Source organism: Xenopus tropicalis, chromosome 1, assembly GCF_000004195.4.
Source record: "Xenopus tropicalis strain Nigerian chromosome 1, UCB_Xtro_10.0, whole genome shotgun sequence".
Classification (NCBI taxonomy): domain Eukaryota; kingdom Metazoa; phylum Chordata; class Amphibia; order Anura; family Pipidae; genus Xenopus; species Xenopus tropicalis.
The window spans coordinates 159,751,132-159,776,819 of record NC_030677.2 but is presented as its reverse complement, the minus strand read 5'-3'; the positions used below and the strand labels follow the sequence as shown (position 1 = coordinate 159,776,819).

The 25,688-nt window shown below is 38.0% G+C and overlaps 1 protein-coding gene across 2 annotated transcripts in view; it reads left to right on the top strand.

Moving 5' to 3' along the window:
* The window catches only part of tmem132b (transmembrane protein 132B), a 295,846-nt gene that overhangs the window by 177,368 nt on the left and 92,790 nt on the right, over window positions 1-25,688 (top strand). For both annotated transcript variants that reach the window (XM_002935284.3, XM_031892519.1), the window contains one exon: window positions 11,228-11,414. In XM_002935284.3, the coding sequence (XP_002935330.1) occupies window positions 11,228-11,414 (187 nt within the window). The remainder of the gene's footprint in view (window positions 1-11,227; window positions 11,415-25,688) is intronic.

Below are 25,688 nucleotides of genomic sequence, written 5' to 3'. Positions count from 1 at the left end.
TGAGAATATATCATGCTTCATATATGTTTTATATGTGATGCTTCATATATGGTTTTTTAATGGGGCTCATCTAAACACTGGGCAAATCTGTACCTAGGCAGTAACCCATAGCAACTAAACAGCCATTGGCATTTTTTCAGCTAGCTGCAGATAGGCCAATGCAAACAAACATCTATTGGCTGTCATGACAGGGGCAGTGTCAATTTGATGGGCCCCTCCAAACAACACTAAGCACCTACATTAAGATAAAATACTAGTTCCCATGTCATATACTGATATAAGAAATGTTATATAAAATTAACTCTGTTCAAAACGGCAGTAAAAGAAAAACAAAAGATAACATACCAGACTACATAAAATTTTTTGGATAAAAAAGGCTTGCGTAAAAAAAAAAATAGCCAACATATATATATTAACATCAGTTAGGCGTAAGCCCAATGTAACAATTACATTCATATAAAATTTAACAATTAACTTTCTTATTACCTCTGATAGCTGCTGAAGGCTGCAAACAGGCTCCAAGTCAGGGGCCTGCCTACTGTCACTCCCAGGTGTGGCTTTCTTGCATAACTCACACCCCTTCCATGACTTGGCCCCAGGCCTGATCCCTGTTACCCCTATCACCAGCTCACCCCCCAGGGGAGTGCCTCTCGCTGCAGCTCTACAATAATACCAACCCCCTAATTATTCTTACTGTGTTATACATGGAAATGAACTTCACGTATATATTTTAATATTAAAGCATTGCTGGAGATTATGCCATACACAAACATGTCACAGATCAATGGATAGCTCCACCATCTCCCATTAGCTGATTTGATCCTACGGTCAAAAAAAAGATCTGGTCAACCACATGTTTTGAAAGACTTTCCAGTGTTCTAATCATTCATGAATTGGGTTGAACTGGAGTATCTGCTTGTTCATGGCAAGCCTTAGATGCTTGTATGAAAGCAGCCCTGTTATTGTCTCTAAGAGTTTTATGTTATAAATTAAAATATGAGTGGAAGTGACAAAAGCATATCCAAATGGCCAGTATGTGCTGCTATTTCAAAGTGAGGTGTTATTAAATGCAAAAAATATTTTCACATGAGCAAAATTCTGTATCCATTTAAACAAACAATCCAAGATGGTATAGTTCAGACTTTAAATACCAACTTTAGTTTAAAAGCCATGATTGCAGTAGATGGTAAATTGTGGGGCATTTTAATATTTGCAAGAAGGCAATTTACCTTCCTATATTTATTTAACTGCGGCAATAGATTTCCTTATGCAGTTAATATGTCAGGATTATCAAAAGTTTGGGATAACAATTTACTGTGAAACCAACATAAATATCACAGCCTGCTGCTTCCTATAGCTTTGCCTGTACACTGTGTGCCTTCCGAAGAGCACAATTTGATTTCTTTGAACCCATTGCATTATACCTTCATCTCCTATACACTAGGATTTAAATATTTTTAGGTAATACCAGAAGACTACATCTGACCAGTGGCCTAATCTATACATGATAATATAATGCTTTAATCTTATTAATATCTCTGAACATGAAGAAAGAAGAGTACCAAAACAGTTAATTATATGCATTATCTTTCAGTAGGATATTGGTCGATAAGAGTAATATGTTCAATCACAAATTATACAAACAAGAATAAGAAAACACCTATTATAGTAATTCAGAACCATGCTTTCTATTACTAAAACAAACGGAACCCCAGAAGGACATTGGCAATGGCACAATAATTCAGGAAGAATAATTCTGCAGCTTGTAGAAATCTATTGTTACCAATAATATAGCATTTTTAGATTTGTATGGTAATAATTATGACCTGATATCTGGCATCTGGTCTAAAAACTATCTGCTTTCATAGAAATGGTTCATTTGCAGTTGGATCACGTGTCTTTGGAGCAAGGAAGAAATAGGCCTATAACCTTAAAGGTGAGACCACTGAAGGTTAATGGAATTTTGAGCCTATGTACTTTATACTCATTAGATGGTTTTAAGTTAAGCTTTAGGAATCAGGTTTGAATGGTGTCTCTCTCTAGAAGGATTTTAATTAGTAGACACTAGGCAGTACCCGTATTAGTAAAATGTCGAAAGTGCACTCTGGGTATTTCTGTGTAATGGCCCCATTTACCTGCATGTCAATTATTAAAACTCTTGGGCAACCAAATCTAATGGCAGATTTATACCATTTGCTTGAGAATTACTGACAACAATGTATGCAAGCATGTGCTTAATAGGTGATAGGGTTTATGGTATCTGGTTAGCCAGGAAATTAACACTGTCATCAACAGAGAAGGTGCCTAGTTGCCTGAAAGAATAACAGTGCTCCTTAATGTGCATGTGGGAATTTTTATTATCACTACTACTACAATTTGCCGTAACTGAGGTTGCAATGTAAACTTATTTTGAGTGCAATGTAAACCTTCTGTTTCATGTTGACATATAACCTTCTAAGTACAAAGAGTGTTTAATCTTTGATGAAAGGTAAAAAGTGTCATTTATTTAAAATTTCCACTTTGACAAATATTAAATATTGTTTCGTATACAGGGAACATACCATCTTTATCGTCATTAATACTAGTACATGGAGAATGCTTCAGGCAAGCCATATGGTACCATTTGCCCAATGTATAAATGTAAATATTTAGAGAATGACTGCTCTGTTCTACAAAATAAGTAGATCCTCATACTTTGTCTATTTCAGAAAAAGTATATTGAATGTATGCTATAATCAGTAGATTGTAATATCAGTTAGTGATGGGCAAAATAATTTGGCAGGCATGGATTTGTGGCAAATTTCCGCTTTTCGCCACTGGCGGATTATTTCATGAAACAGCGACAAAACTTGCTGCATAAAAATTTGATGTGCGACAGAAGATTGTCACCTGAGTCAAATTTGTTGCGCGCTTAAAAAAATTACACGTGTCGTTTTTCTATTCTATTTTTTTTTTGCCGCACAACATTTTCACAGTTTTGCCGATTTATCATCGTTTTGTGAATCTTTTGAAAGATTTGCTCATTTTTCGGTGAAGTGACACGGGACGGATTCGCTTATCACTAATATCAGTATTAATAAGACTATTTCACTGAATTATACAGTGATATACAGTATCGAGGGTTTGGGTTTATTTAATGTTTAAATTATTTTTTTGCAGACTCTGGTTATTATGGAAGAATCCTTTATCCACAAATCCCAAGGTCCCAAGCATTCTGCATAATATATCCCATACTAACAGCAGAGTTTGCTTCCTTTAAAAGCAGTTTTTTCTCTCATTACAACTGTGCAGAGGAAAACGAGTTAACTTTTTTCTAGAAGGAAGGAAAATTCTTTGTATTAGCATTGGCCAACTGTTTTAGCAGATATTTCATGTGCTGCGGCATAAAACAGAATAATTAAAAAAAAAATTGTTTGCATCTTTTTCTCAATTTTCCACTGTAAAGAGATGAGCTAGAAGTTCCAATGTTGTCTTTCATCAGCCTGAAATTACAAGAGCGTAGCAAACAATTGCACTGGCAAATAGAATTAAACTTGTAATGCAGAAGCAGCCGATATGAAGAAGAAGTGTGCTTTATGCAGTTCTGCCACTTACTAATCAGAATGTTAAGCATAATAGCCATTCTGTTCTTGAGGCAGTTAATTATGTTATGAATGCTCTTATCAGTGCATATTAAGAACACAATACATGACTTTCATACTGAGAACAGAATGCAATTACTACGATTACTGCAATCAGTATACTTTTACTGTAGTCATTATTGTGTGTTATGCTGCAGAATTTTTTTCACCAGTTCAGTAGATGCCGCTTCCCAAATGCATTTCTATATTTTGAAGTCAGAGAAGGAATCAGGTGTAATTTTATACTAATATACTTCAGTCAACACTGAGATTTAAACATTTAAATCAGTAGCGAATTTATTATGCAGTTGGGGAAGTCCACAATAGTTCATGTAATATATAAAAACATGTTTTGTCAACAAAGGGCCAGATTCAATTCTGTTAGAAAAAGGTTTATCACGTAGGAACTGATGGACACAATTCAATTTAGAAAAACTCATTTCAAAGTTTATCCAGTGAAAACTCCATTGAAGTCCTGGAAATCTATTACATGGAATGCAAAAACAGCATGTAGCCTACACCCCATTTAAACCACACCCATTTAAGGTCATGACCATGCTTCCCCCCCCCCGATTTGCCTAGTGCATATTTCCCAAGAGGCGATGAATTGCTTTCAATTTCCAGTGCTCATTTGGAAATGTATAATTCCTATGTTGTACCTGGGCAGATAATGTTGAAATGGTACATTTCCCCTACTTCCTACAGAGTACACTACCAGGGGACTTTTCTTAACAAAGTCTGCAGAACAGTAGTGATGAGCGAATCTTTTCGCAAAATGGTGAAAAATTTCCAAAGCATTGAAAATGATGGGTGTCAAAATAATAGTTGCTCAGTGAAATTTGCGCCCATTTTGCGAAACAATCTGCTTATGGCGAAACGCAGAGATTCGCCGCAAAACTGTGCCTTGCAAAATTATTTGCTTATCACTAAAAGTGCTGGGGTAACAGGGACTAATGGGATCCATATTAGGATGCAGAAAATAGCAGATAACTTATGAACATAAGTACAACTGAATTGTACCAACGCAAATCTTTCTCCTAATTTTTGAATACTAAAATGTTCAAAGCTAATTGCTCATTGGTTACTATTGGCAACTATACTAATGCAATTTAAAGATCTTGAGCCCTAGGCTGACACACACAATTAACTGTTATATGAAGTTGGAAGTTAAGGGATCAAGGTAGAGCATAGCAAGCTTGACTGATGTATACTACATGTTGCACATGATTTATTGTGTCATCTAATAAATGGCTTAACATATTTAAACTAATACAATCTTATAGTGCTGTGAACTGGAGGGAGTGGTCAAAAGATTGGCTACTACTCTCAATTTTGTGATTATTTTTAAGGCCATGTCATAGACTTTATACCTTAGTAGAAATGTTTGAGACCAGTAATTATTACATCTATTAGAGCAAGAGATCCTTGTAGGGACAGAGATATTTTATAGAAATTAGACTCACTATTTTCAGTCAAGTTAATTAATAATATGTATATGGTTTAGTGGTTAACACAGCACAGTGGTAAACACAGAAGTGATTATTTACTGCAACTGTCATGTATACATATATATCATAAAATGATGAGAGGAAAAAGGCTTCTTTTAAGATATGTGGGCACTAGATCTCGGAGGTATTGTATTTATTGGCAGTAAACTGTTTCAATAGCAGCTAATTGCCCCCTAGCGTTCATGGAACCTCAATGGGACCAGTAGGGTTATTTAACGCCTATCAGAGTTACAGGGTTTTCACCTGGTACATTAAACTACTACTTCTTTCAGACTACCAAGAAAATGCCTAATGAGAGCAAGAGGGAATGTTTATGTCAAAGCAGTTGACAGGACAATGCACAGCAAACATGTTTATAGTAGGAAGAGATATTAGAGTCAGAAGTGCACAGTGAACTATATTTATTAAAAACACAATTTCATCTTGGGCTTTGAAAAATGTTATTAAAAAAAGGTTTATAGCTGGATTTTAACACCGCTATGTGGCACCACCACTTGGTTCCTTTATGCATTTACAGTAACTTATTTTCAGTGCTCATATCATTTTTATTTACAGAATTATCGGTAAAAATAAACATAAAACGGATTTCACTGTGTAGAAGATGTACAGTGCACAGAACCTAGAACAGTTCTCATACCAACTCCATCTCAAAGATGCATCTTCCAGCAGATTGGTCATAAAGTCTGGTTAGGAAGAGGGTAAAACCGTGGCTAAACTAAAGACATAAGGTTTCACAGCTAAAATTCTCAATCAAAATGACTAGGTAGTGAGATTATCATATCTGATCCTTCCATGGATATTAGTTTTAAAGATCTGTTTTATTTAAAAAGTGCACAAATTTAAAGTTGACAAGAAAACATGTTAATATATTTACTTTGTTCCAATAATCAGAAAATCAGGCAAAAACAGCTCCACTGATCATTAGATTGAAAAGCTAGAGAGACCTATATAGGAGATGCATATAGCACTGTTTAAACTAGTCCCCTGAGAAGTATGACTAGGGATAAAAGCATACTCTTTATTTAGGGATTATATCAACTCTTGCAAGTCAGTTAGGTTTCTATATGGGAGAGTGACTGACTTGTTGAGATGTGTTTCTATGTAAAATTGTTATTATAGGGCTCGTGTACCACTGCAGATGCAGCTGGATGCATTATTGCATACTGATGTCATTCATTAATGATGCTATAGTTTCACTTTGTGGTGACATGACTCTTCTGCCTCCTGTTCCAAATTGTGCCTAAGTGAGCTTATTGATGCAGGGAAACCTAGATCCACCACCTAGATTCACCTCCAGCTGGTGTTTCCAGATTTCCCACTGAAACTGGTCAAAATTCACAGCAGACTTGTGGCATAATGTGCCAAACTTATTTTGACACCAAGTGATGGAAATGATGCCATTCTAGTTATGGAAATCATCAGCACAATTTCACCTAATTCAGGCCACAAAGCAAGTGCAGTTACACGTGCTTTGATGTATCAGGCGCAATTGCTGATGATTCTTCCCTTGTGGAAGCGATGACACTTGAGCTGTGGGGAAAAATGCTTCATTCTGGGTAAAAAACATGGTAAATTGAATCCAAAATTGCACTTTGTACACTGCTCTTGCATTCGTAAATGACCCTTTGTGGGTTCCATCACACATTCTATAGACTCTTCACCCTCACAAATTCATGCAATTCTTCCATCGGCCTGAGGGTGCTGTAGTACCATACACAAGTCAAAAACTGTCACATAAACAAGATTGCCACATTCTGTTTTTCTGTGAGCAACTGAACTTTATTCGACTCATCTTAAATTTTAGGCTGCAGGTAACCTGATCATGACGAGAGTTGGTTGAGTATGTACAGATGCAGCCCTGCCAGTAGGGTTCTTTCACCGATATGCCATGCTTGTGTATTAGAGACATGTCAGATTTCCAATAATACTAAACCTTTAATTAGGGAGGAAATGGTTCACAGTTTGCCTTTTATTCTCCATTATTCATAATAAGTCCATGTACTACTTAGAAACAAGGTTATTATTATAACTGGGGAAATTGCAGATGTTTATGATGAACTTTTAGAAGTTTTCTGGAACACCTTGTTCTTGTCATAGAATGCACCCTGCAATGAGCGGCGCACAGGCAGATTCCCGCTTATGAGACATGACAGAACGCCATGCTGCTTCTTTTTAAAAAAGCGAATGATAATGACATCTAATTATAACATCCGATCACACCTGTGCTCTGAACAAAGCGGCGTTAGGTGTTTACGTGTGGCCTGTCACCTGACTAAATCATAACCAAGAACTCATTTATTTTAGCAAATAAGGTCAGCGATCTGTTTCAGAGTCTTTGGAGAATTGATTTTGTTCTCTGCAAAATGGTTTAGTTATCTTTCATCACGTTACAGACTGAAATTGCATACTTCACAGCAAGGATGTCTAGCTCATTGTCTCAGCTCTCGTGCACTCCCAGCACCCGCAGTCGCGCAGACCTCGGCATTGGCGCTTACAGGGATTAGAAAAAGATTCAGTTTTACAGGAAAGAGAGGTTACAGCTGGTTTACTTAGTACCATTGTACAGCCTGGTTAAAATGATGCCTTGCACATATAAATGGGGTTGTTTGCTTACAAGTGCAATTTTCAGCATTTCCACAATGCAGTTTTTTTCTCAGAATTCCAGCATTTTTGTGTGTGCCAGGGGCAATTGTGCATGAAGCAATTGTGGCCGATGCAATAAAATGTGTGCAACTGGGCTGGCACTATTGTGCCAAAGTCTGGTTGACATTGTTTTTGTTGTTTTCCATACAAGTGACACATGCACCCTACATGAACCCCCACCTCATGGAAGTTCCCTTGTGCCCATTAACGTAAGCTGAGGAAACCCTGGAGCTATACCCTGGCCCAGAGGTGGTGGTATATCCAGGTTCAGAACAGGAGTTGGGCAGGAAGGAGTGACGCCAAGCATAACTTTGCCGAAAATACCTTTAATGTAGTATCTTATGCACAATTTACTGTGGGGAAATCCTCACTGAACTGAAGTCATAAATGACCCCTATTTCTTTAAAGAAAATATCACGCTGAAATATTTTTTCTGTTATGCTGTCTGTTCATGAATGTGAAGTAGTAGTAGTCATTCTTATTTATTTCATACTTACTAAGCAAAAACTTAGCTTCACATTTGATATAGGGCACTTACCAAAGCAGAATTATGTGCAAAGTACAAAATTTGATGCAGATTGTCACGTTTTTCCCCACAATGCAATCGCCCCCCTAGAATTCAACCACTTGGCTGTATCAATGGGCATTGCACAAGTAATCTTTTTTTATTAGACCACTGGCCATTGGGATATAATATTCCTGACTCTGGGTGTTGCTCAGAGGGTCTTAAAACAGTGGAAGTAGGGAGAAAAAGTTAGATCACATTTAGGATGAATGACTGCTATGTTGGTGGAAAATAAAGATCAATGTTCCCTCTAAGCTGTACTAATTTTGTGTGAAAACACATTATTTTGTACTGCACACACCAGTTATTTAAAGTGCACACAAAGAGATGTTTTGCCCACACAGCCAAGAAGAAATTAGAGGGAACTTAGATATGGCTTTTAGTCTCTCCAAACTGTTGCCTGGGTTAGAATTAGTGATGTAGCGAACATCGCCGAAAATGTTCGCGAACCCGTTCGCGGACTTTCGCCAAAACTCGCGAATATTCGCGAACTTTGCGAACCCCATAGACTTCAATGGGAAGGCGAACTTTAAAACCTAAAAAACGCCAAAAAAAACGCAAAAAAACCGCAAAAAAAACACCGCCAAAAAATAACGCCCAAAAAAAAACCGCAAGCTATTCCTATGTATATGCATAGGCGATAAAACGCGGCAGAAAAACGTGGCGGAAAAACCAAGGCGAAAAAACGCGGCTCCAAAAAAAAACGCGGCGAACCCAAAGTGGCGAAAATCGGCAAAAGTCCGCGAATTTGCGCGAACGCGAACACCCGATGTTCGCGCGAATTAGTTCGCCGGCGAACAGTTCGCTACATCTCTAGTTAGAATATGATTCCAAGCTTTGTGACAGAATGCTTCACCAAAGAAAGCTGTCAGTCTCTTAGTGCTAACCTTTTTCCTAGGAACAGGTGATAGGAATTGAAAAATGTATGCTCTATAGTAACCCACAGCACCCAGTAAGTAATTTACTTTATTAGTAAACTTCAGTAAGAAAAAACTCCATGTGGCTTTTGTGGATTTTTGGGCTTTAGAAAAGATAATGCCAAAAATAGCAAGGATTATAAAGTTTGAGCATTTTTTTATTGAGCAGTTCCTTAGGCTATACATGAATTGGCTCGCCTGTCTTTAATCAGGAGATTTGTTCAGAAAAGTAGGAGCAATAGAATTACCACTGGAACTGATGCAGCTGGGGTTGGACGCAGTTATGAATAACACCAATGTTTAAATGGACACATTGAAAAGCCATGGGGCAAAGTTCAATATCCATCAGATTCTGGTAACATGAGGAGGTCCATTTCTCATTTTGATGGTTTTAGTGATTTTTAAAGCCATGATTAAACTCAATTTTCTAAAACCACGAATGCCAAGTGATTTATTAAAACAGCCTTTTAAAAAAAAGCATGGACAAAAAAAGTCAGAAAAAACGCAAAAAACACACATTTTTCACAGTTTTCAACAAATGGAGCATCCAAAAATACAAAAATCTCAAATACAACGAAGCAAAAGAAGAGGTTCCAATTGGAAACAGAACTGCTGCTCATTGACTTCTACATGACCTCGAAAGCTTTTAGATGGCACAGCTTTGTATTAGTGGTTTTTGTGGTTTGACACTTTATAAATCACAAAAAAAGGTTTTTTTATTACACAAAAGTGCAAAAAACACGACTTGTGAAAAAATAATGGTTAGTAAATGCCGCACTTAAAGAAGGAAATGTATTGGTAATACTGCTGGGAATATCTTTATGGGGATACACATTCAAACAAAATACAGACTGTTAAATGGCACCTTTTGTTGGGAATACGTTGTTTGTTGATGTGGAAGCTTATATTGTTAGGGGGGCAAATACCTGGAGCTCTATAAATAGATGATGATAATGCTACTGTATATACAAGGTTCCTTGTGCATATCCTGTATAAGAAGAGTTATTATGGGGACATCTCACACAATTATTTATTAAATTCCAGAATTGCTTATACCACTGTGTTTTTCTACAATTTGATTGTAATTTGGTGAAATGTAAACACTTAAAAATAGGATGTGCTTAGCAGAAGAGTAATTTCTCCATAATACTAGACGTGCCTGTCAAAATCTCTCAGGCATATTTAGTGCTCCTGATTTCATAAACTGTATTTTGACCTTTTCAGCAACATGACATGCATCTTACTTACTGAACTTAAGATACTGTTACTGCTCTCCAGCTGGCCTTTATCAATAATATACTGACATGCTGTCCTTATAAAGCAATGCTAGTACTGCTCCGTGATTCGCTGGCACCACAAAGCATGGCCTACAAAGCTTGCACTCTTTTTTATGCCTAAATATAAGGTGAGAGGCTCCAAGCAGGCATCATACATGGCATAGCATGGCAATGGTGTACCTTGCAGGTGTGTAGATGATTGATAAGACCAAACTTCAGCAGTTCTCACTAATATTATTACACTGACTTGCTTACTAATAAGGCTCACTAACTTCTGCCAATATGTCCATATATATAGTATATTTATTTGCTGCTTTGTAATTTCTAGTAAAACCATTTGTATTTTAGTTTGAGAAGACTTTCTAGACATCCCTCAGCACACTTTCTAGTGACAGTTTCCTTGCAAAAAGTGCCACTGTTTTAAAGCCAAATAGAAGCTGTAGTCTGCCTTCTAATAAGAATGCGATAGCAAGTACGCTAATTAGAATGATTGCTTTGTACAGACAGGTATAGAAAAAAGGCCTGTGAGTCACCTGTGATAAATTAGAGCTATTGAGGCATTGATTAGATGATTTATGCTTTGATCACTGCTGTGAAGATGGAACATCCATGCTAATTCATTACCAGAAAGATTGGCTGTTATTTATGTTTGCAGGCACTTTATTCCAAGCGTTGACATTTTCTCGATTTCTTTCAGCACCAATGAATCTCTGTATGAAATTCTACAAATGGACTTTGAAATGGGCCTCAGTAGTGGTCTGGCTGGGGCCCAGCAGATCACGTGGCAAGTGGAATATCCAGAAGAAGACTCGGTCAGTGAGCTGATGATCTCGGAAATCTTTGTCAGCCAGACTACATTTGCTGGGATTGTCCCTCTTGCCATGGTAAAACACCTTTCTTTTTCATATGCTTTATTGTTTGACTAGGCACAATTAGTAAGTTGTTCTTTATAAAAAAAACATTTCTAAGTTTTTAGGGAAATATGCCAACAATGTTGCGCATTAAAAAAAGTCATGGCCACATCAAATTGGGCATGGTCGTGTCGAAATGGGCACGCTCACGGCAAAAAAAGATGCATGTGGCACAAAAAAGGCGTGCGACACAGAAAAAGACGAGTGTGACAAAAACGCATTTCGCAGATTTTTCACCGTTTTGCTCATTTTCGTGTTGTTTTGCAATTCTTGTCAACTTTTCAATTGGTCTTTGTGTTTTATTGTTTCAATTATTTACCCTTCTCTTCTGATCCTTTCCAGGTGCAGGGGTCACTGACCCCTGCAGCCAAAAACAATTGGTTTGTGAGGCATTGTTACTGTTACTTTTTTTTACTTATGTATTTATCTGGGCCCTCCTCTATCGATAACCCAGTCTCTCATTCAAACCATTGCATGATAAGATAAACAAGACCCCAGCAACCAGATACAGTAGCTGCTAAAATTCCAAACTGAAGAGCCTCTGCACAAAAAGCCAAGTAATTCAAAAGCCACAAATACTAAAAAATGAAGACCAATTGCAAATTTCTCAGCATAGCATTCTCTACATCATAAGGTGAGCAACCTCTTCTGGTGAGCAATATTTCCCTAAAAAAGCAATGCACAACAAAAAACAGTACTAGACCAGTAACCAGTAACTCAATTGTGCTTCTATTTGCAAAAAAACGCTTGCCGAGAATACTCCCCTACACCTACTTGTGCCTACACTAGAAAGCATTAAATACACTCAGGTGCAGGCACATGTAGCCGATATCTGCTGACAGTGCAGCGTAGGGGCATATTCTCTGTGTATTCTTTGGCTTGCTGATAATACCTTACATGTGGAAAAGACAAATATGAATAGCTTTGACATGTATGTATTTATAAAGCGCTACTTATATATGCAGCGTTGTACAGTTGACATCCTAATGATCAAATGTATTTTTGCCATGGTCTTTGAGAAATGTACGTACAGTTGCACTTATTGTCTCAGTGTTTAAGAAATGTGAGGTATTTCTTATTCCTTATGTATTTGATGCTTCTTGTGTTGCTTTGCCCCCGTTCCCTACTGCCTAATTGCAGCCCTGAGGGGGATCCGTATTTATAGAAGAACTGCATCATAAAAAGCAACACACTTAGCCATGTTTATGAGGACAATGCTGCAGTCATTCTGGAGCAACATGATTACCCCATATTTATCATCAGGAAACTTTTCGTAGAAATCAATGGATCCTTCTCAGTTAATAAATACGGAGCAATCACTTTTTTCCAAGAATTGCTCCAGTTTTGTCCTAATAAATATTGGATAACTGCGCTATAAATGTTTAATCATGTTAATTAGCTTAGGGTCTGTAAAAAATAATCATCTGTCAAAGTTGCATACTTTATGTAAGGCATTTACAACACAAAAATAGAAAATACAGTGGGTGGCTTTTGCATGCAGAGAGATACCAAGCTTGTAGCTCCCTCTTTTTTTTGTCATGACTGCACAGCACATGAACATGTCAGTATAGTGGCCCACTTCCCATGTCTCAGTATAGTCAAAACTAGGGGCCTGTTGTCTAGTAACAATCTAGTGACAATTAGTCTATGACTAAGTGCTGGGTAAGAATGAAACATGTTAGGCCATGTCTGTAAGGGGTTACTTATGTTTTTAATGGATTGAAATAAAATTATCATACTTTTTAGAGGCTTTTTGAGACTTTTTTTCTCAGTTGCCTGTTGTCTAGTGGCCCTGGAAATGATTTTTATGGGTCTTTTGACAACTGAAAAACTGACATAATATAATATCTTCTGTCCCAGATGTCCGATAATCAGCCTGCTACATAAAAACATTGAACAGCATTGACCTATCATATCTCAAGGACTTAAGTTCTTGACTAATTTTAATATGCCAGGGTGTCATTAGCAAATATAGTGGCTCATAGTAGCTGAAAGGGATTTTGCAGAGTGGCACATGTAAAAGGCACCCACTTGGCACCGAAAATGGCACAGTAAGCAGTTTCTGCAAATGAACTGTTGGGCATTAGTGATGAGCGAATCTGTATAATTTCGGTTTGGTGAAAAAAAATGGTGAAACTATGGAAACATCTGGGAAGCGGCAAAAAATTTGTGAAACCCGAGTGTCATGTGTCTATTTTGCCATGACCACGCCTTTTTTTGACCCAACCACGCCTATTTTGATGTGACCTTTTTTATGCTCCCGCAAATTATTGTGGCAAGATTTCTAAGAAGTTTTGCAAAACAATTCGCCAATGGCAAAGTGCGGAATTTCACTGCAGATCCAAGCCTGGCACAAAAATTCGCTCATCATTATTGGCTATGTCAGATCATTATTTATTTCTTTTACGTTTTCAATTGAGAATAAATTTGCACGCCTGCAGTACTGCCCATTTAAAGCTTTATTGGTTGAAAAGGGCCAAAGGAAAGTAATATCATCCTGCACAATAACTGGAAAATAATTAAAATGCTAGAATTTGCATGCAAATTCATCCATCATCAATCTTATAAAAATAAAAGACATTGTAAAACTAATCTGCATAAGAAAGTCAAAGCCAGCAGTATCACAGGCACTTTAATATAGGTAACATTTTATATGCTGATTTTTTTCATGCTGATAGAGATTTGTGAGTCTCTAAATTAATTAAATAGGACACAAACCGTTTATTGGTTTTATTATCATGTGCACAGAACCTTGCTTTTGGGTCAATCTGCATTCAGATATATTGTTCTATTTTATTAAATATGAAGAGCAAGTATATTGCCCACAAAGGTAGTCAATGACAAACATAATTGTATAGTCAAGGGCAGTAAAGGCTGCTAAACCGGTGAAATGAGTACAGTTGTCCAAAAGGTTAAATAAATAGTTGAGATAACTGTGAAGAATTTTTTGATTGGAGTGTAGAATTTAGGCTTAAAGAGAGCATAATAATAGTTACAAGATATAATGGTGATTAAAGGTTTGTGGGGAGTTGAGGTTTAAGGAATTGTGTAAAGCTTTGGAATGTGACAAATTGTTTAACTCTACAGTGTTAATATTTCCATTTGAGCTTTAAGAACGCCATAGGGTAAGCTAAAAAAAAGATTACAAGAGAGGAAGTTACAGATATGAGGGCAGATATTTACCTAGGAGCTTTTGTAGATGGTATAGATACATTTAATTTTCTTTCTGGAATGTCCTAGAAGCCATTGAAGCATGTATGAATATGAGTGAGGCTGATAAATCTGAAGCAACAAAAGTATCAGAAAGGGCACAGTATATAAGCATAAGTAGAAGCTAAAGACACTGAGTGGCCGGTTAAAAGGGGTATGGTGAGGCATTACAGGGAGAAATTTGAAGGGGATTAAAGATCATTTCTGGCCCAGTAGAGCAGAATATAAAGCAGCAATGTACAACATGTGGTCAGAAACTACAAATTAAGGAGAGATGTCACAGCATTACAAGTAACTTTGAATTTTGTCACTGTTTGATATTCACTGGTTCAAACTGTAACATCCCCATATTTCTGCCATTGGTGAGGCGTGAAATATGTAACTGTACAATTCTTTTTTTCCTTGTTCGTGGTTTCCTCCTATTCATATACATGCTTCATTTCATTCTTTCTATATCGTCATTTAAAGCTTTTCTTCACCCAAACTTTCTATAAACTTTTCTTTTAATGATCTATTAATACGTAATTATCTATTAACAAATACATGGAATGTTTTTTTCCCCCAGGGCATAATATGCCAGCTTTGGCGTGGCCTAAATAGATACAGACAGAAAGGCAATGCAGTAACATTGCTGATAACATGACAGGTTATTGCAAATAGAAAAGTAATTGAATACTTTCCAGTGCCCCATTATTAATTTAGCATAGCTTTGTGGTCAAATTACAGGATAAAATATAAAGTACCGTTTCCTTTGTCGTGGAGTTACAATGAACACATATTTTTCCAGTTTACTCTACAAAATTGGATTTGTCTGGAGAACATAATTCCTACATTTGTTGGAAAGCCTGCATAGTTAAGCTGCAGCTGATATTTCATTGTTATATAACAAAATAGGACTTTGTGTAGAGATACAGCTCTGCTGTTTCTGTGCATGTTTGCTACTTGCCACAAGCTGAATAGAATTCTAGACCTTGGCAACAAACCATTCAAGCATTAATAAGAAAGGCCTTTTATTTGACATGAAAAAGTATGTTCTTCACAGTCAAAAACTACAATTTACCTTTCATTAAATGGTAAAAATAGAGTGAGCCATCATTCACAGAAACTGCCCAGCTAAGAGCATTTTCCCTTGTGAACATTAACTGTTTACTGTAATGAATGCAGTAAATGTGACTGTTCAGCCTGGTGTTACCACAGGGATCCACCCTACATTGCTGATGGGATGAATAATTACTGAGTGACTTAACCCTAGAAGGGGGGTTTCATTTCACAAGGATTTGCATGTGTGTCTGGAAGTGTGGGGATATACCAGGATGTTGAAACTACTGTATGTAAATAGCCTCCTATTTCATTGAAATGATTGCTTATACACAATCCTTTTGTCAAGGTGTTAAAGGAGAAGGAAAGTCATTTTGGCATTTTACTGCCACTAGATTTGCCGCATTAGTGCCACCTAGAACACTATATTTAAAAAGCTTTAGCATACCTGAGTAAAGAGCCCTAGAAGCTTTCTCTGTTTGTTTAAGATAGCAGCTGACATTTTAGCTTGGTCTTCATAGCTTCCTGCTGCAACTCTAGTCATTATAGCTCAGATTACATATTCCTAAGGGAGGGGGAGTTCTTAGCATTCTTATGGGAGGGGGGAGCAGGAGAAGGGAGAGTGAGAGAGCTGCATAGACTCTGCCCCTGTGAATGAAGGATTTTTCTGAGTCAGATACTGAAGAACATGATTACAAAAAAGGAGACAAGTAAACCTGTGTTTCTTTTGATAGAGGCCTCAGTGCAGCTTATGGCTGTATTTACATAGATCTTTACATAGAGCTTACTTAGTTTTTACCTTTCCTTCTCCTTGAAGGACTTAAACATCTGGAAGAATTCATACTACTGACCCCATATATTTATTCCTAACACTTAAAATCATCACCTACCTTTGTCTTCTAGCTTGGGATGGAAAGCAGTACATCTGACCATTACACCATACGCCTTTATAAATATAATAGTATACATTAAAACTTATTATGGAATTCTATTTCACCTCCTAATAAAAATGAGTGTTTTCAATAAAGTCTGCTTTGAAACGGGAAGTTTACCATAATATTTTACATAGAATGCAATGTCCTAAACCTGAATATTTAAACATATTGGGGTTACTAAAAACCCAACCAGGCTAAACAGATCTCCTACTAGATTTTAATTACAGATTAACTACAGACATGACCAATTGATATTGGCTGCATGTGTCTGCACTACCAGGGCAACCAATCAACAAGTAAACTTTTGTCAGCCTTTTGCAGGTGGAAAATCATATCTCTGATTGGTTGTTCTGCCTTCCTTCTGTACTGGCTCACCTAGTGTTAGTTAATGAGCTCCACTGGGTAACAAATTGTGAAATACTGTAACTAAATCCACCAACAAATATCTAGATAATCCAACAAAATTCATCCCTTGTAAATAGTTGGATCTGGATTCCACTTAATGTATTTCTATTGCTCCTTTGTATGCCTCAGAGGTCTGTGACATTAATCAGAGCAATTCATTGCTGATTGCTTAGACAATGAAGTAATGACTTGAGAAAAACCAAATAATATTTATTTAGTTACATGATAAATGAGCACCTTGTGCTTTCAGCGTTGAGGAATACTGCTGGGTGTTCATAAAGAGAAGCACTGAAATATACTTTTACCATTTATTTGGATAGAAGGCAGGTGCACTTATAGTCATACAGACTTCATGGTACTGCGCCCCCATGTATTGCACATGGTATTTGCCACCCGCAGGAAGTAAAAATATAGGCAGCGCTCATCACAGAGCAGCAGAAACTGGGTTGCAGCCATTAGTAATGAGCAGAAACCTGATGTCAGATGCTCTGTGAGGAGACAGCTCTTTAGTTTCAGGCTTTGAAAATACAACCAACATTCTACATGTAGTATACTGGATCCTGAGGGTGGTACTTCTGCATTAGTTAGAAACTTAACACTTTAATGTCAGTCTATGTAGGATTTGTGAGGCAGACCACCCTAATACTCTGTCCCACAGCTCAGCTGGACCTGTGGGCATTTTTTTGGATTGTTCAAAATTTTTCCTAGCTTTCTGAAAGGCGAATGGGCACAGTTACAAAAGTCTAAACTAAGTTTTGGATCACAAATCTTGTTCTTTTGAAATGATTATGTCTACTTTGAGTTTTTTAACATGCCCATATGCAAGCTATGCTCAGTATTCTGAAACCTGAAATTGCATGCAGCTGGAACCAGTTTTACTCATTATGAACTGAAATATAGGTTTTAATGATTGAGGTTTGTACCCAGATGATACAGTATAGCCTTTCAGCGTAAACTAATCCCATCCCTCATTTACCCTTGATTAATGCTTTGTTAATTCTTTGCATATCAGCATGCTCTCTTGTATTGTGCAAACCCCTCCATCAGAGAAGCTCATCCAGCTGTTTAAGAATTCACAGTCAGATGGCACTTTGCAGAAATATCTTTCAGCTTGTCTCTCTTGGATCAATTCTGACCCTGATTCTGACCTTTCCAAGCCATTCTGCATTACATATGGGAATGTTTGTGTGCCAGAAAGTAATTGTAACTTACATTTATGGATTTACCATAGTCTGCTTTTGAAAAAGAAAGTTTTTTTCCTAGTCTTATACAACTATTTATAATTTCTTCTATTTTTGGTTGAATACATTAAATTCCCTGACTGCACTATTTAGAATTTTCTTTAACTCCTCTGGAATCAGTAACAATTGTTTCCTATTGGGCCATATGCTTGTAAGATCTGGTACTAAGGGAACAAAAAACGCACAATTTTAATTTCAACTGCAGGTAATGGAAATTCAGTTATTTTGGTTTCAGGTAATAGAACATTTAAGAGCTCAATACATTATAATATTATTCTAGTTGTCTGTCTCTATCTATATCTATCTATCTTCTGTAATGGTGGGTCTCGCTAGCCTTGTGGATGAGAACCATTCTTCTTTTTCTTTCCATATTTAGCACATTGGGCAGTTTCCACTTGTGGGATTGAGACTTGGTCCTGTAGTGCAATACCTGTACGTAGGAAGCAGGATGTAGAAATTATCTGCTTTATGACTTTATGGTTTCTGGTAAAATATTGAGATGTTATTGGTGGATGAAAGAGCAAGTGGTGGCGTAAAATTTAAAACTAAGCTACTGCACTAGGGTTGCCACCTTTTCAATTGTAAAATACCAGCTTTGACCTGATGGGGGTGGGCTGAAGATGGGGGTGAGCAGGGACATCAGTGGGCAGCTGATGATGTTTTCGGGCAGAGTGATGATATCAGTGAACAGTCTACAGGGTGGATTTGGGTAAGATTTAAGCAGCTGTTGGGGTGGATTTTGGAGGAACAAAAGGTATATTTACCGGCGAGCACATTGCTGATAAACACCTGCCTTGGCTACACTGTGACAGGGAAGTACCATCAGTAGTTAGTTACATAGTATATACAGGATTTCTATGTATCTCTGTATATTTACTGGTAGTTCTTCTGCTTCTAACATAAAATTTACAACATATATGCCCTACATAGTTACATAGTTACATAGGGTTGAAAAAAGACCAGAGTCCTTCAAGTTCAACCCTTCCAAGTAAACCCAGCACACACAACCCACACTTACCAATCGATACCATCACATATATAAACTATATATACAACCACTAATATGGTAGTTGCACCAAAAATCCTATTGATTAAACCTAATTGCACTCATGATGCTTTCCTTGCACATCCATACTGTTGCATTGGGCACTACTGCCTTTCCCTTACCTCCTGTTCTAAACTGAGTGCAGGTACAGCTATAGACGCAAGCCACTCTGTTAGCCCTGGAGCTACTGCCACCTTCAAATCTCCAGTTGCTGTGTTATAAAATGAATATTGTAAAATGTTCTGATCAAATTTTTGCTGTTAATTTTTTTTCCAGATAGCTGTATAGTAGGAATAATTGTATAATATTGATACTGAGTGTGGCCACCAGGGGGAGTAGTGAGTTCATTTGGAAAGGTTACTAAAAGACAATGCAAATGATAAGCCACAGGCTGGTACCCTAAAACTAGGAGCCAGGTCAGTATTACAAATTTACTGGCAATGCAATATAACAACTTGTCAATCTGCCCTCGACCCACTGCTGTCATAACATGAGGTAGTAACACTAAACATAGAGGGAAACTAGAAGGGGCAGCCATGGCCCCACCAAGGAGACAAAGGGGGTATGTACAGCACCCTAGGTCAATGGAGATGGAAGTGTTTCTGTGTTCCCTGTATGTTCCTGTTAATGGGAAATTGACTTTTGTGTCATGAAGTACTAAGACATACAGACTTCTCAGGAGTAACTCTGTCACTGCTAAAGAAAGCCTTGGTGAAGATAGTCATCCCATTAAGAATAGTTTCAACAAGCAGCACCTCCTTTTCTGTGTGACACAAGCACATAAGTAGGGGAAATAAACCTGGTAATGTAACAAAGGGCATCCAAGTACATGCTCAACTTTGTCAAATTTGACACATTGGGAGCAGTTGAGTCAGACTCATAACCCTCTGTTGACTGCAATTGTGTTGAAATCATAGGAAAAAAACACTGCGTCTTAGTGGTAATCATTGCTTTATAGACTTTATATGCTTTACAATAAATGCTTTATTTGTTTGATTATATACATTCTGATTTTTGTGGGGTTCCACTCTTTAATTCATGCTACATTTACACTACAGAGCATGAGGGGAGGGAAATCAAATTAACTCTAAATTTGAGAAAACCTGTGGCAAAAGAAGAAAAAGGTAAATGAAACATTATGTTTTTTGATAGTAACCACCCATTTAATACATATACAATAAATATAGCTGAATCAGATGGTTAGTTTGGGGCAGGATGTATTTTTGGTGACTAGGATTTAGTCTAAAGCAAGTGATTGATTCATTCAAGCAGTGTACCATATCCAGTTCTCCAACAAAGCACGCACTTGGGGTGCATCCATTCTTTTTAATAAACATGACAGGAAGCTAATTTTCTTGTATTAGATGATGGTAAAAGAGACACCGAGTAGTGAGATGCTTCATGCAATACATTAAATATTTGAAAGTATTTTTGTCAATTTGTACACCCCTGGCTGCACAGGAGTTAATGTAAAAATGATTTGTAATAAAACGGCTTTAGTTCTGCTCCAGAGAATTGTACTTGTGGAATATTTATGACCAGGTAGCGATAAAGTGAAACAAAGTAAAAGCCGGAACAGCTAATTACTGTTTGGGTCATGGCATAAAGCATCCAGCTCCACATACAAGGTCTTCTGTGGCTTGTTTGTGTTGGAGCAGCATTACTAATCTGCGAGTGGGAGCCCAAGGCATATTTATTTCATCTAGTTTATAATGCAGAACAGCCATTAAAGTTTGTCGTGTTAATTGTTTACACAATTGGACACAGTACTAGAGGGAGCACCTACTGTCAATCTGCGTGTCCTGGAAGTTGTTTTTGTATGAAATAATAATCTATTTTAAAATGCACATGCAAAGAATATAATACCATGATAAAACAATATACTGGGTGCGTGTATATATTAATATATATAGCAGGGCTGTGGAGTCGGAGTCGGAGTCGGAGTCAGAGGCAATTTTGGGTACCTGGAGTCGGAGTCGGAGTCGGCAAAAAATGAACCGACTCCTACTAAATTTAAATGGGAATAAAAAAAAAATAAAGCAAGTTTAAATGTCCCAATTCACAAACAGTCATAATTAATTACTTCTCTGCTATAAGAATAAAGCCCAATGCACGCAGTGCATAAACAAACACGTTGAGTGACCATGAAGCTTTTCATTGACTGTATGCTTCACTAAATGGGATGTAACGCACAGTTACGGTGCGGCAGCTCCACTGCGTCGTGATCCTCTGTTACTGGGAACACAATGCCCACTGTGAACCTAGCCTAACACTCACTGATAACTAATTAAGTAAAAAAAATGTGCAGGACTAGAAATACTTGTATACGTGAATGGAATGGATAGTCAATAGTTTAAAGGAACAGTAACACCAAAAAATGAAAGTATATAAAAGTAACTAAAATATAATGTGCTGCTGCCCTGCACTGTGTGTTTACTTCAGAAAATCTACTATAATTTATATAAATAAGCTGCTGTGTAGTATGGGGGCAGCCATTCCTGCACTGGTACAGCTGGGGTGTTTGCTACAGAAACCCTACTATAGTTTATATAAATACCCCGCTGTGTAGCCCCGGGGGCAGCCATTCCTGCACTGGTACAGCTGGGGTGTTTGCTACAGAAACCCTACTATAGTTTATATAAATACCCTGCTGTGTAGCCCCGGGGGCAGCCGTTCCTGCACTGGTACAGCTGGGGTGTTTGCTACAGAAACCCTACTATAGTTTATATAAATACCCTGCTGTGTAGCCCCAGGGGCAGCCATTCCTGCACTGGTACAGCTGGGGTGTTTGCTACAGAAACCCTACTATAGTTTATATAAATACCCTGCTGTGTAGCCCCGGGGGCAGCCATTCCTGCACTGGTACAGCTGGGGTGTTTGCTACAGAAACCCTACTATAGTTTATATAAATAAGCTGCTGTGTAGCCCCGGGGGCAGCCATTCCTGCACTGGTACAGCTGAGGTGTTTGCTACAGAAACCCTACTATAGTTTATATAAATACCCTGCTGTGTAGCCCCGGGGGCAGCCGTTCCTGCACTGGTACAGCTGGGGTGTTTGCTACAGAAACCCTACTATAGTTTATATAAATACCCTGCTGTGTAGCCCCGGGGGCAGTTATTCCTGCACTGGCACAGCTGGGGTGTTTGCTACAGAAACCCTACTATAGTTTATATAAATACCCCGCTGTGTAGCCCCGGGGGCAGCCATTCCTGCACTGGTACAGCTGGGTTGTTTGCTACAGAAACCCTACTATAGTTTATATAAATACCCCGCTGTGTAGCCCCGGGGGCAGCCATTCCTGCACTGGTACAGCTGGGGTGTTTGCTACAGAAACCCTACTATAGTTTATATAAATACCCTGCTGTGTAGCCCCGGGGGCAGCCATTCCTGCACTGGTACAGCTGGGGTGTTTGCTACAGAAACCCTACTATAGTTTATATAAATAAGCTGCTGTGTAGCCCCGGGGGCAGCCATTCCTGCACTGGTACAGCTGAGGTGTTTGCTACAGAAACCCTACTATAGTTTATATAAATACCCCGCTGTGTAGCCCCGGGGGCAGCCGTTCCTGCACTGGTACAGCTGGGGTGTTTGCTACAGAAACCCTACTATAGTTTATATAAATACCCTGCTGTGTAGCCCCGGGGGCAGTTATTCCTGCACTGGCACAGCTGGGGTGTTTGCTACAGAAACCCTACTATAGTTTATATAAATAAGCTGCTGTGTAGCCATGGAGGCAGCCATTCAAAGGAGAAAAGGCACAGGCACATAGCAGATAACAGATAAAACACTATTGTATTCTACAGAACTTGTCTGTTATCTGCTATGTAACCTGTGCCTTTTCTCCTTTTTTCTAGCTTGAATGGCTGCCCCCATGGCTACACAGCAGCTTATTATATAAATTATAGTAGTTTTACTGTAGCAAACACACCAGTTTTACTAGTGCAGGGCAACAGTGCATTATATTTTTATTACTTTAAAGCTCTTTTATTTTTTGGTGTTACCGTTCCTTTAAGACTGAAGCTTTAAAACATTTAAAAAACTGCTGTAATTCAGCTGTAATGTTAAATTAAACTTTAAACATGACTATGGGATTCTAGGGAAATCATTAGGAGTAGGAGTATAGATAAAATTGTCTATCAGTTTATTATCAGTTCAGTTGTGTTTTAAGTGCCCCTTCCCCTTCCTGGATGTATAAAATACATTAGCATATTAAAAACAGAGGAGTCGGAGTCGGAAGTATCAGAAACTGAGAAATCGGAGTCTGAGAATTTATCTACCGACTCCACAGCCCTGATATATAGGCATGGGACCTATCATCAAGAAGGCTTGGGACCTTTTGCAGATAAGGGATCTTTCTATCATTTGGATCACCATACCTAAAGGCTTAGGGGACATGAAGCATTGGCTCCGCTCCTCTCAACCTGCATTTTTTTTGCAGGCTGAGAAAAGTGGTACTTCCCAGGCCAAGATTTGTGGGGAGGCCACAAAGGGCCGGTCCTAGGGTGGCAAAAATTTTGGGATGGCATGCCGCCCAAGCCGCAATGAAACTTTGCTTACAAAGAGAGCAATGGTGAATGGACGTGCAGAAACTTCATTGCGTCCTCTTTTAAGTGGAAGTACATGCACATGTTGGCGGAGAATGTGGGCGGTCTCGAGGCACCATGATATCAAATCTGGCCCTGGTACCTCCTATATGTACTTGCAAGGGGAAAGTGCTGATAAATTAAAGATGCCTGTGCAATTTTTTGGGTTGGATTATACCTGAATGTTACTAAAGGATTCTAGTAAGGTATATTTTTTCTCTTGTAGCAACAGCAGTTTCCATGAGTCTGATTACCCTTATTAAAAATTGAATAGAATGTTGGAGAGTTGGAAGAGTTGCAGCATGTGTATTCCACTAAATGGTGTTCCATTCTGCATCTGACAGAGTTAGACTTGCGCAGGCACAGTAGCATAACCTTTGTGAAAGTTTGGAATTTATTGAATTCACTGGGAGTGCCTGACGTTAGTATTCCCCATGCATTGTTATATCATCATTATCATCAACAGTACTTTTCTTAAAGTGATACTGACATTCAAAATCTGAATGTACATTAAAAGTTCCCTATAGGTCATATTGATCGTGTTTTGTTGACAGGGCTGCTTTTGTAAGTAATTGTTACTTGAAGTCCCTAAACCTGACTGTTTTGCCAACCTGACTGTCCCTTCTCAGCCTGTCAGTTATAGAGGCCTGTGCCCCTATTTAGCTAAACAGACACTGACCTTCTTTGCCTGAAGTTATATGATTTAATTACAGTTGCAAGTGCATTCACGCTAAAATGGACTAAATTGTTGCACATATTGACTAGATTAGTGATAAGCAAAATTTTTTTGCAGGTATAGTTTTGACAAGAAAAGTAAAAAAAAAAAAAGATGCGCATAAAAAAATTGTTGCATGCATCAAAAAAATATTGCATGCATCATTTTTGTTGATGTTCACAACACTTTTTTGACGCACGCAACAGTTTTTTTGACTCGCTTCATGACTGTTTCCCGAATTTTTTCAAACTTTCCTGAATTTTTTTCAATAAAGCAAAATGGAACAGATTTACTCATCACTAGACTTGATTCATAATATCCAAATGTGGTCATTGCACTTTTGTATAGTTGCACTAAGTATCTTGCGTCCTGATTTGTCAGATTGTTAGTGTGCAATCGTGTTTGTTGTGATGCATTTGTGTTTTGAGCGTTGTGATTGGGCTGGAATTGTTGGAATAAGAATTGCATTGTGGGTAAAAAATATTTGCCTCCTTAGCAGAGCGTCACAAAAAACCATTTCAGGCTGGAGGACTCTTTAAGAAATCAAACTGGTGCCAACAGCCACAGCTTCCATCACATCTGTGCTACCTTTGGATTTCATGGCAAGATAAAAGTTGTAGCACAGTAACAAGAGTAGTTCTGTTTGTAGATCTCAGCTGTAGATGAAAAAGATCTGGATAATGACAGAAAGACACAAGTTACATGTTCTTCCCAATTCAAGTTTATTAGATTTCCATCATCATCTCCATTCAAAGCCTTATATGAATTTTACCATGATAAGTCCCCTTTAAGTATCTAGGTATGAAACAGTTGACACATCTGACAACTCTGCATTGTAAACCAAACCCCCAATTCAAGGCACAGTGGGAAGTAATTTACTAAGCATTAGTGATTCAATGGAGACCTAAGTCTAAAATTAAAATAATTGAAAATGTAGTGGTGCCCTAAGGTGAGAGGAGCTGCCGAGAGTATCTAGGCTGGCCATGTAGCTTATGGATGAGGGTGAACAATTTACCTTAGTAAACCAGGTAGTGGTTTGAATGAGGGACTAGAAGAGGAATAGAAGAGGGCCTG